We start from the raw sequence: 12,516 nt of genomic DNA on the forward strand, positions 1-12,516 counted from the left end.
ATATGAAAAACAAACGTTTGTTTTGCATAATTATGAACATTTTGTTATGCCTTACAACAAGTAACAAGATTAAACGTCCTGTGAAAGTCAAGTTGATAGCTAGTCTAACATCTGTTTCAGTAAGCGGTACAACACGTATAGTCACACTTAGTTATTAAATGTCACTGTGTTGAAACCCACTTTCAACTTAATGTACCAGCACCGGCCAATTAACCACACAGGCTGTAAGGTTCGCGTTTGGCTCCCTGGCTTGACCCATCTGGCGCACGGTAGCAGTGATGTGGCTCAGAAAATAATCTTCCACGTCACTAGGAAGTAGTGGAGAAACGAACAGACAGTTCGTCAAGGGGATCTTCAGAATATTTTTGCAGATGTAAATATCAAAAACAGGATCTCGAAGATCATTTCGGAGGACAACAGGCGTGCATTTTGGTATGTAACTTGGATTTCTAACTATCATATGCGTAGTGTTTGTATCATTAACCAGTGGCACTGTCCTCCATTTCATTGCTCAACTGGGCAGAAGCTAAGTTAACATTTGCTAACGTTTGCTAGTTAGCGTTAGCTAGCTTAACGTAATGTCATCCATACGTGTTCGACTTCTACAGAATAATCGACGCATTGATATTTGCGTTTTACTCAGGTTTTGCTGTGCAACGGTGGGTGATAACGTGGGTAACGCCATTATAGTATTAGCTGCAATGTTTTAGCTACGAGGTTGATAACGTTGCGTGTCCCCAATTTGCTTGCTTTCTTCCTAACGTGACATTACTTTTTGTGTTATCATGCCGGGTCCTCTTATTTTCAGTTTTTTGAAGGAAGGGCATATTTTTCTACTATCACAAGTGCAATATACGCCATAACGATACCCAAACCTGGCAGTCGTGATCTGTTAACATGTAGTTGCACTTGATGTTTATCTATTCAGAGACAGCTCAGCAGTCGTTGATTCCCTCTCTTGCATTTTGTCAGAGGCCTGTGACAGACATGTCTATTTTCCTCAATCAGGAGTGGTCGCTGTACCGCTCTTCATCAGACATGGTTATAAGTAGGGTTCAAGATAGCACCGATACGTGATATATGGACAGCTGTAGAGATTAAACTGTGGACAGCACTTGAACGTCGCCAAACTCCCATGACACTACTCTGTGTAATGCGGCTCTTACATTCGGGAAATGTTGCAAAACGTTTCGTTGTAACGTTAGAGCATCACTCAAGACTTTTTCTAAATTGACAGGTTATTGTGGCATACAGGTGATCCACCAAGCTTGGTCTTTTTTTTTGTCTGTTTGGATTGTTTTGTTTTGTCACCTTTTTCTGTTGCGAATCGTGTTATTACAAAGTGTTTTGTTTTTAAGGAGCTATATGAATAACCTGTCATAGGCCTGGATCTGTTTTTCAGATTGCGTTCCCATTAGTCTATAAAATTTAACAGTGCACCTCCTTGCACGACCCCATTGGACAACATACCTGGGTCAAATAATTATTTGAAATAGCCTACTTTTCGCCAGGTGCATGAGGTTTACCTTTTAGTACAATTCTGTTTTTTGGGTAGGCAAGTTATCATTCACAGAACATTATTTTAGCAGCTTTCAGGGAACATTCTCTGATTAGATGAATTTGGCCTGGTGCTAAATATCAATACGTGTGACGAACTCCACTCCACCCACCTGGGCCTTTAAGTAGGGTAAAACGAACGCTGCAAAGCAAGAATAGTATTTGCAAATACTATTTGAGCCATGTCTGCTGGACGATTCTATAACAATGTACCTTTGTTTGACTTTCTCTGCTGCTGTGAAGGAAAGGAAAAAAACACCCACAGTGCTTTCTTGTGTTTTTACCTTGTGTACACTTGATGCTATGCTATATAGTTTGTGTACATTTTGTTTGGTCTACCTGTACATCTTTATAGTTGTGTATTTTATGTTATGTTCTGTTAACTTGTATTTCAATATTTCTGCTTGTATGTAAATATTTTCTCCACCAACCACCAGGTCAAAGTTGTGATGCACTAATGTTTTCAACATTTGTCATACTCTGATTCTGCTGTTCTTATGTGACATGTTTTTATATCCATCACAGGTATTATCCAGACAGTGACATTCATTGGGATTCTTCAACGACGGATACAAACCCAGCGTCAAAATGACAGCTGCAGAGAATGTTTGTTACACCCTGATCAATGTTCCCAATGACTCAGAGCCGCCTTCCGAAGTCAGCCTAAAAGCTGACCTAGGTAACTAATCCTCCTGTTTTCATACAAACATCCTGATCTGTAACTTGTGAGGCTATGCTACCACCAGGGTATAAAGTAAAGATCAGCCACCAGCCAGATGCTGGAAAGTTTTGGCTGAGGCTAGTAAGTTTATCAGCCCCACCCACCAGCTATAATAGAGAACTTCATTTGAAAAGTTTAAATTATTCTCTAGAAGAATCTCTGTTGCTGTCAGAAAAGTTGGTGATACATTTTTCTAGCATACTGTGGCCATTGAATAAAAATGAGCCTTTTTTACACCTGTCGACCACGTAGGGATTTAATGACAGTGAATGTGTAATATTCTTAGTACTACTACTACTACTACTAATAATAATAAATCACCTGTCCACAGAAAAGGGGGAGATCAAGGCCAAGACAGAAGCCCTGAAGAAGGTGATCATCATGATACTGAATGGTGAGAAGTTGCCGGGACTGCTGATGACCATAATTCGCTTCGTCTTGCCACTTCAAGACCACACAATCAAGAAGCTGCTGCTGGTTTTCTGGGAGATTGTCCCCAAAACAACCCCAGATGGCAAGCTGCTTCAGGAGATGATCCTGGTCTGTGACGCCTACAGGAAGGTATGTTGACAGATACTCAGTGTGATAGAGTTGATTAACTGATAAGATTAATAGACTCACTCTTTATCCCCAAATGTAATAACAAATCACCAGATAGTCAGGTACAGAAACCTCGGAATTTTGAACACTAGTGTGGCAGGGTTATTTGCCTGACATTTCCAAACAATTTCCAGAAAGCCCCATTATTTTCAATTATTTTTTAAAGTTCAATTTTGTACTTGCCTCATCTAAAAAGTACTAGCCACTGACTAGCAGGCTTGTAAAATTCCCTTCCTTGGATACTGTATAACTCTTTAGATGGTAACATTGCAGGAAGGTAATGATGAGTGCAATTTACTTCCCATTTCAGGACCTGCAGCACCCCAACGAGTTCATCCGCGGCTCCACCCTGCGTTTCCTGTGCAAGCTGAAGGAGTCTGAGTTGCTGGAGCCTCTCATGCCAGCCATCCGGGCCTGCCTGGAGCACCGACACAGCTATGTGCGCCGCAACGCTGTCCTGGCCATTTACACCATCTATAGGTACTGTACTTTCTGTTTAATTACCTCAGATAAATACAACAGCCTTTCAACATGTACATTTGCCTCTAATGTACATCATTGGAGAACAACACTGACCTGATCGTCTTTTTTGTTGCTCAGGAACTTTGAAAATCTCATCCCAGACGCTCCAGAGTTGATCCATGATTTCCTTGTCAATGAGAAAGATGCCAGCTGTAAGAGAAATGCTTTCATGATGCTGATTCACGCAGATCAGGTCTGTAGCACATTGTCCTTTTCCTACTGTTAGTACTGTTGTGTGCCACAAGGCCTGTCTTTCTCTGTGACTGAACTTGGTGTAATGTCCATTGTACAGGATAGAGCTCTGGATTACCTCAGCACGTGTATTGATCAAGTACATACTTTCGGCGACATTCTCCAGCTGGTCATTGTGGAGCTGATTTACAAAGTGAGTCAGTCCCTTTTATTATCCTAATTTAAGCTGCATAGCACAGCAGCACACTGCCAGAACAGCCAGTTTGACATCTGTGTTCTTGCTATTTTTGTTTCCGCTCCGTTAGGTGTGCCATGCGAACCCGTCTGAGCGTGCTCGTTTTATCCGCTGTATCTACAACCTGCTGCAGTCCTCCAGCCCAGCTGTTAAGTACGAGGCTGCTGGCACTCTTGTCACCCTCTCCAGTGCACCCACAGCAATCAAGGTATGTCACCTAGGCCTTGTCAGTGATGTTGTGTATGTCACAGGCTCATATCCAGTGTCCCAGGGCACATACACCCAAGCCTTGACAAACAAAATTCAATATTGTACTATGCATGATGATTGTGTGTGTGTGTGTGTAAGGCCTTGTAGCACAGAGGTTCCTAGCCTAGTACAGTCTCTTACTGAATCCTCTGTATTTGTCCGACTCCAGGCCGCTGCCCAGTGCTACATTGATTTGATTATCAAGGAGAGTGACAACAATGTGAAGCTGATTGTTCTTGATCGTCTGATTGAACTGAAGGAGCATCCCACTCATGAGCGTGTACTCCAGGTACTTTGAAATGTGGTTGTGGTTGGTTTTGTGGCTGCAGTTAACAGATTTAATTTAGAGCCTTTTTGTTACTTGGGAACATCAGTGATGTCTACCTCAAAACATTCAGGAACATCATCCAAAATTTAAGCCTCAATTAAATTTTAACTTTCTTATCCCTGAAATGTGTGAGTAATGGAATTTGTTGTTGGCCCACATATTTATTATGTCATTCCTTTTGTTTATGATTACTCTTAATAATTCTCTGATCCATTCCAAGATTTTAAATTCTTGTAATACAGCCATGGCCTAATGAATGTCAGATGGAAATGACAATAAAAAAAAAATTAAAAAATTCTGTTCCATTCATAAAGTGCCCAGAAAAAGCAATTTTTCTACATTAATTGATTCAGAATTAATATACAGTACTTTATTGTTATTATGCATCTATGGGCATTTTTTAGGAAACTGGTGTCAGCAGTCTTATTATGACACAGTACCAATATGTCTCAATTGTTTAGATTTGTAATAAGGTGCATGTGTGCTTCCTTACCCAGGACCTAGTGATGGACATCCTGCGCGTTCTCAGCACACCTGACCTGGAAGTGAGAAAGAAGACCTTGCAGCTGGCTCTGGACCTTGTCTCGTCTCGTAATGTGGAGGAGGTATGTTGCATGTGCATCTGTGTTCTGGCCATCATTTTCTTATCCCCGCGTTGACACTTGGAGAAAAGGAAATCCATGTCCAAGTCTCAAAACTTCTGTCTTCTGTCTATCTGTCTTCCAGTTGGTGATTGTTCTGAAGAAAGAGGTGATCAAGACCAACAACGTAACAGAGCACGAGGACACTGATAAATACAGGCAGCTGTTGGTGCGCACCCTCCACTCTTGCAGTGTGCGCTTCCCTGACATGGCCGCCAATGTCATTCCTGTGGTGAGCTTGTCTATTATTCCAACACAGTGGAAAGGATACTGTTGAGATTATGTTTCGTAGCTTTGTGTGAGACCGAAATGTTGGGTTTATATTAAAAAAATGACTTTTCTGTGTGCGTGTGTGTGTGTGTTCATATGACTTTCAGCTGATGGAATTCCTAAGTGACACTAATGAGGCAGCTGCAGCTGATGTGCTGGAGTTTGTGCGGGAGGCCATTCAGAGGTTTGACAACTTGAGGCCCCTCATCATCGAGAAGATGCTGGAAGTCTTCCACGCCATCAAAACTGTCAAGTAAGGCCTTACGGCCGAAATACATGGGACACAGACGCGACGCGTCACGTAGGCGGGGCGGAGCGGGGTTTTTTACCTGCTACACAGACTCCGTCTTTGTAGTGTGTGGTTGCGTGCCAGCCGTGGTTTTCTGAGGAGATATCAAGTTGATAGACTTGTTTTGCCAAGTGATAATGCAGATGGTTATGCAGGGTTTGGAAGTGTAGGCTATATTAACTGGTACTGAATTAATTAACTAGATCGTTTTAACTACAGGATCATGGATACACATTGATTTGATTGATTTATTTTAATGTGCAATGTAAAAACACCCACAAGGTTGCTCTGCTGCGTCACATTGCCTCTGGTACAATGAGGTATTTATTTTAATCATTTTTATACAGATTTTACTCGTTTTTTACACAGTTCTATGGAGTTTTTACCTGTTTGAGGGCCGCGTAGCCACGCGTAGAGGGGAAAAAATAGACCAGACGCGCAAAAATAGAGATGAGCCTTGCGATGCCCGCACGGGTGCGCGCGGCTTCTGTGGTCCGTGTAGCAGCTTCAGTTGATTATACTGGGTGCGCTCTGCTGCGGGCATTCTGCGGCAGACGTGTCGCGCCGCGTCTGTGTCCCATGTATTTCGGCCGTTACAAGCACATGGTCGGGTATATCATGCAGGACCTTAGATATTTTTTTTCCTAATGGTCTCACTAGTGCCACTATGATTTGTTAGTGTAATGTGGTGTGGTTGACTGTGATATGTGAAATTAGTTGTTCAAGCCTGTCACAAAGCAGGCCAACTCTGCTTTGTTTGTCTGGGATTAGGATAGCCCTTTTGATAAAAAAGGGAATTCAATCAATGATTTGAGAAAATCAGAAATTCTTCAGTACTGACTAATGATAAACCAGAATTTTGTTTGTAAGGAGAATGTAAACTGAGTTGTCAAACAGCCTGCTTCATTATCTGTCGGGGTACATTTCCCGCTTTTATCAAATTGATACAGCTTAATAATAAATTCTAGGCACAATGACACACATTTCAATAGCTGACATGTGTCAGTAGGTAACATTACTATGTGTGGAGCATACTCCACACAAAATATTGGTGCCACCAACTGAAACAAGTATTTCACTGCTCTGAAATAGTGTAATTAGTAAGGAAACAAGAACAGAGATATGGGTGATAGGCTAGCTATACATTTTAGTAACTTTAAGTAAATTTCAATTTCACATGAGGAATGAACTTAATCTGAATTGTTCTGATGTTAAATCACTATATCCGTTCACCTATATTTTATAGGTGAACAGCTTTATATGGCCATGCACTGAATCAGAAATTGATTCAAATGTACATGGATGGAAAGTGAAATGAAAGGTCACAGTAGACACTGCTGTCTCTTGTTCTTGAAATAATATTGCTCCACTAATGCAAATTCAAACTAGTGTCTGCTTCAATTCCAAGCGATTATTTAAATCTTTTCAGTCTTTTCAAGCATAAATCATTTTGTTTTTCTCCATGACAGTTTCCCAAGTAATATTTAATGGCAGGCCACACACGCATAGTACAGGCCATTGTTCAGACCACACAGAAAAATAATACACTTCACTCAATGAGTTTCTGGGAAGGCCATTACAGTGATTGATTTGGTACATGGTTGTTTTTATTTTGGCAAATATTGGGTTGTACGCATGATTTTCCAGATTGGATTAATTAGACATTGTCTGTTACACAGACTTGGCTGAGTTTTGACACTGGCACTGTGTGACCAAAGAAAAAAATTGTTGGGACTACTGGGGAAAAAAGCAGTTGCACAATGTGATCAAACGGCCATACTCTGGAGCAGTGTGATGTAATATTTTTTTTTAGAAGTGTGTGTGTGTGCATGTGTGTCAGAGCTGTCAACGTTTGTGACATTTGACTGTTGTCATGTTTCAGGATCTACAGAGGAGCGCTATGGATCTTGGGAGAATACTGCAGCACCAAGGAAGATATTCAGAGTGTGATGACAGAAGTCCGCAGGTCCTTGGGAGAGGTATGTTTATCTATGAATTGTCAGAAGTTAATTTAACACAAGCTATCTAACAGACTGCCAATTCTAATTGTGTTGGGACTGACATCTGTCTTTGACTTGGATCTTCAGATCCCCATAGTGGAGAATGAGATAAAGAAAGAGGCAGGAGAGGTGAAGCCAGAGGACGAGGTCAGCGCAGCTCCAGCCCAGAAGCTGGTGACAGAGATGGGCACCTATGTGACACAGAGCGCCCTCAGCTCCTCCCGGCCCTCCAAGAAAGAGGAGGACAGGTAATAAAGACACAGTGTGGGGGGCGGGGTATCCTTTTTTCTCATATTCTTTAGATCAGTAGGAGTTTGGCTCATCTTTGCCATCTAGCTCATGCAGTGACACTGTTCTGTGTTGTTCCAGGCCTCCACTCAGAGGCTTCCTAATGGATGGAGACTTCTATGTAGCAGCTTCCCTGGCCACCACACTGACCAAAGTGGCCTTGCGCTATGTTGCTATCGTTCAAGACAAAAAGAAACAAAATGTAAGTTGTCCTACCTTCACTTCACTTAAAGCCAACTCCTTTAAAGTTATTGACCCTATTACCTGTTCCTCTAATCTGTGCTCTCCCGCTGTCTGCCTCAGTCCTTTGTTGCAGAGGCCATGCTGATCATGGTCACCGTGCTTCACCTGGGCAAGTCCTCCCTGCCCAAGAAGCCAATCACAGACGACGATGTGGACCGCATCTCGCTGTGCCTCAAGGTCCTGTCAGAGTGCTCGCCGCTCATGAACGACATCTTCAACAAGGAGTGCCGCAAATCCCTGTCACACATGCTCACTGTCAGACTGGAGGAGGAGAAGCTGTCACAGAAGGTAATGGCAGTCGACTCCGAACTCAACGCTTAACCTCCTGACAGTTTAGCAGAGCTGAAGCCTGATCAAGGGACGGGTATAAGTAAAATGGAAGACAAATGTATGGTGTTTGTTTTATCAGATGTTTTCAGACCTGCTATCTCTTTACAAGAACGGTCACACTTTCACTGCACTTGTGTGCGGTCGACACATTAGCAATTCTTGGCTCTTGGTGTGACTCGCCCTAAATGATTCCCATGAATTTACTCAATTTCTTTTTCACTAATCTTTCCATCTTGGCTTACTGTTGTAGAGATTGAAATTTAGAATTAAATGATATTCTAATTACATCAGATCCTGTAAATTGGCAAATAACGGACTGTATTTTTGTCTTTTTTTCTGACCACAGAAAGAGTCTGAGAAGCGTAATGTAACGGTGCAGGCCGACGACCCCATCTCCTTCATGCAGCTGACGGCCAAGAACGAGATGACTTCTAAGGAGGATCAGTTCCAGCTCAGTTTGCTCGCTGCCATGGGCAACACTCAGAGGAAGGAGGCTGCTGATCCCCTGGCTTCGAAACTCAACAAGGTACACCGCAAGCCCTCAAGTAGAAAACTTACAAGAAAGCGTTGTTTTTCAGCTGAACTTGGAAAGCACGTCATGGAAGAGAATGGTTCTGTGGTAGGCTAATTTCAGGGCTGTAAATACGCGTCTTGTTTTGAAGATTAGATTTAATCTTTGTTTTGAAAACCTGCCCATTCATTGTTGCAGGTTACTTTTAAAAAGTAGGCCAGCATTAGACTCAGCGGATGATGCGGTTTTAATCGACTGCCGTAAGCGCTGAGTGGGTTTCTGTATCCTATCTGTCAAATTGAACCTACTTATTATTATTGTCATTAATGTTATTATTATTATTATTTTAGGTGGTTACTCATTTGCAACTATTTTAGTGTGGCATACTGATTTTTCATTGTAGCTACCAACAGAGGGCGCCAAAGTTGAAATATTCATCTTCCACAAAAGGAAAAATCAATGCCCATGACTATGCCAGTGGTTCTCAACTGTTTCCCAGAAAACCAGCAGTATTCCCAGAGTGCTCCTGGTTTTCTGTCCTACCAGGTACTTAATTGCGTTCACCTGGCGTCCCAGGCCTAAATTAGTCCGTATTAGACAGGTAGAATGAAAACCAGCAGTACTCTCGCTCCTGAGGACCGGAGCTGGGAACCGCTGGTCCATGCTACAAAGTTGTGAGAAAGAAATATAGCATTCATATGTGATTTTAGTTGTATATCATAATTAAAATAAATATAATTCATTTTCTTCCAATCTAGGTGACCCAGCTGACAGGCTTCTCAGACCCGGTCTATGCCGAAGCCTATGTTCATGTCAACCAGTACGACATCGTACTGGACGTACTGGTGGTCAACCAAACCAGTGATACTCTCCAGAACTGCACCCTTGAGCTGGCCACTTTAGGTGAGTCCAGCTTCATTTGTCCTCTTCTCAAGATGTGTTGATTCAAGACAGGTAAATTAGTGTCGCCATAGTGTTGCTATGTATGTATTTTACTAAATTTATCTTTTCACTCCACAGGTGATCTCAAGTTGGTTGAGAAGCCTTCCCCTCTTACCCTGGCTCCGCATGATTTTGCTAACATCAAGGCCAATGTCAAGGTGGCATCCACTGAGAATGGCATTATATTTGGCAACATCGGTAAGAGAATTAACTTGTGGCAGTTTGACCAAATAATGTCATTGATGCCATACATTTCCTCTGCAACCAGAACATATTTTCTTATTTGCGCATGTTTGCGTCTCTCTTCCAGTCTATGACGTGTCGGGGGCTGCAAGCGACAGGAACTGCGTGGTCCTCAGTGACATCCACATTGACATCATGGACTACATCCAGCCAGCCTCATGCACTGATGCAGAATTCAGACAGATGTGGGCAGAGTTTGAGTGGGAGAACAAGGTAAGCATGGGCAGAGTTTTCTGGGAAACTGTGCCCGCATTCACAGAATTGTTTTGATTCTCTAGACATCATGAGTCAGACGTGTCTGTCAGGCTTGTTGTTTTGTGGTTTTCTCTTGCATTTAATAAACAAAAATGTGCTCTGTGCATGATGGAGTTCAACAGAGCTTTGTTGTCATGACATTGACGATTTACATGGATTGATACAAAACAACAGCAGTATTTAGGAAAATATTAATTAAATAAAATGTGAAGTGGTCCGTAAGCTAACTTTTTTTGTTGTTGTAGGTGACGGTGAACACCAACATCACTGATCTGAATGAGTACCTCCACCACATCCTCAGCTCCACCAACATGAAGTGCCTGACTCCGGAGAAGGTCAGAGAACATAGAATAAAGTTTAATAGTTTAAGCTTCCCAGGACTTGTAAAGGTAGATGAAGATAGCACGTGAAACATTTTGGTGCTGGTGATTTTTAGGATTAATTATAAATGTCCTTTGTCGTGATTTGATTAAAGCCATCGGTGATATATACCCTATTTCTTGTAATGACTGTGTTTCCCAGCAGAAGTCATTACCAAGCCCATCATATTCTTAGATGAACGGCGTCTATTTTCAGTACCGTGTCTCATGAGGTGCAATATTCTTACGTCTCTTCCTTTGGTCCCATAAACTAGGCACTGTCTGGCTTCTGTGGTTTCATGGCTGCCAACCTGTATGCCCGCTCCATCTTTGGAGAAGATGCTCTGGCCAATGTCAGCATTGAGAAGCCCATCCACCTGGGGCCTGACGCACCTGTCAACGGACATATACGCATCAGAGCCAAAAGTCAGGTGGGTCACAGCCTCTGCACCATCATCCCTTACCTTATACTCTTAGCAATCTGTGACGTAAAGGGTGGATGAAACATATTTGACCAATGTGAACAAAGCATTTTTTGTGGAGAACATGAGAACATTTAGCCTAATTTATTACCATGTTGAACGAATTGGACAGAATGCACAAGAATAATGAAGTCATGCAGTAACCCAAGTACATTTGATGTCAGACTAATAATAATATTGTTATAAGAATGTATTAGGTGTGTTTATGTGTTAGTCTGTTGCAATAAATCCTCCTCCCTCCTTCCTTTCATAGGGTATGGCCTTGAGCCTGGGTGACAAGATCAACCTTTCCCAAAAAAAGACATCTATCTGAACCGACTCTGAGTAGCAGTCCAGCTGATCCCTCGGACTTTCTACAAGTCATCTGCTATTCTCTTATATCGCCCATCTTTACGGCCTTTGATCACAGCAAAATAAGAACTCTATATGGTCAGTCTCATCTATAGTTTTTTTTTCATTTTACATCACCTGTCTGACAACTATTTCCATCCGAGTAATGTCCTTTCCCTGTCCTATCTTTAATTTTCAATAAACTTATATATTTAAAAAAAAAAAAAAGAATGCAAATTTCTTTGCTTCTTGCTGTGTTCATTCAGTCATATCATGTTTGCTTCATTTTGGACTCTGACACACATTCCACTGTATTCTTCCATTTCATTAGCTAATATGAATTCATTTTTAAAATAAAGACATTAATGAAGTCAATTAATTGTCATTTCTTCAGTTTCACAGATGTAAAAATTGGTATAATTGAATGGTGACTTTCATCTGAATTTAAGTGAATTCTTCTGGGTTCCCTTTTCTAACGATGTATTGTGCAGTCTTGATGAAAATCTAGCTGTGGACCTGAAATTTCTTGCTGATATTCAACATTTAATTTCTAGTACTTTGCACCTGGGAGCCTATTCAGTGTTACGTACAATCAGAGCAGATTAATGTATAGTGTGACATGGCATTTTAGTAGAGAGATTTTAGTAAGGCATTTTTTAATTGTCAGTATGCTAAGGAGACATTTTACATTATTCTAATAATGAAGATGGAGATATCTGAATGGGCATTGCCTCACATTTTGCCCTGTGTAGAAAGGTTCGGAAGAGTATTTCTCATTTTATTTTCAAATTAGTGTACTTGTTTGCGGTGTTTGTTTGCAGCCTTACGTTTTAGAGGGTGAAAACTTTGGGCTACTCAAAGCAGCCACTGATACTTTTGAGTGCTTTCTCTTTATAAGTTGCACTGTATCAGTGGCATGATAGTAGATA

General features: G+C 41.6%; 1 protein-coding gene across 1 annotated transcript; it reads left to right on the forward strand.

The window, feature by feature from the left end:
• The first annotated feature begins 297 nt into the window (after positions 1 to 297).
• On the forward strand, positions 298 to 11,927 carry copb1 (COPI coat complex subunit beta 1). Its single transcript, XM_071905062.2, has 22 exons — positions 298 to 432; positions 2,083 to 2,236; positions 2,610 to 2,839; positions 3,189 to 3,358; positions 3,479 to 3,593; positions 3,693 to 3,785; positions 3,898 to 4,035; positions 4,246 to 4,365; positions 4,902 to 5,009; positions 5,131 to 5,277; positions 5,423 to 5,568; positions 7,487 to 7,583; positions 7,692 to 7,852; positions 7,974 to 8,094; positions 8,196 to 8,423; positions 8,812 to 8,991; positions 9,735 to 9,879; positions 9,997 to 10,116; positions 10,229 to 10,374; positions 10,662 to 10,751; positions 11,051 to 11,206; positions 11,511 to 11,927. Exons 2-22 carry the CDS (start codon positions 2,146 to 2,148, stop codon positions 11,568 to 11,570), a joined length of 2,862 nt encoding a protein of 953 aa, XP_071761163.1. The 5' UTR covers positions 298 to 432; positions 2,083 to 2,145; the 3' UTR covers positions 11,571 to 11,927.
• The last annotated feature ends 589 nt before the right edge of the window (positions 11,928 to 12,516 follow it).

Source organism: Centroberyx gerrardi, chromosome 1 (genome assembly GCF_048128805.1).
Source record: "Centroberyx gerrardi isolate f3 chromosome 1, fCenGer3.hap1.cur.20231027, whole genome shotgun sequence".
Lineage (NCBI taxonomy): Eukaryota > Metazoa > Chordata > Actinopteri > Beryciformes > Berycidae > Centroberyx > Centroberyx gerrardi.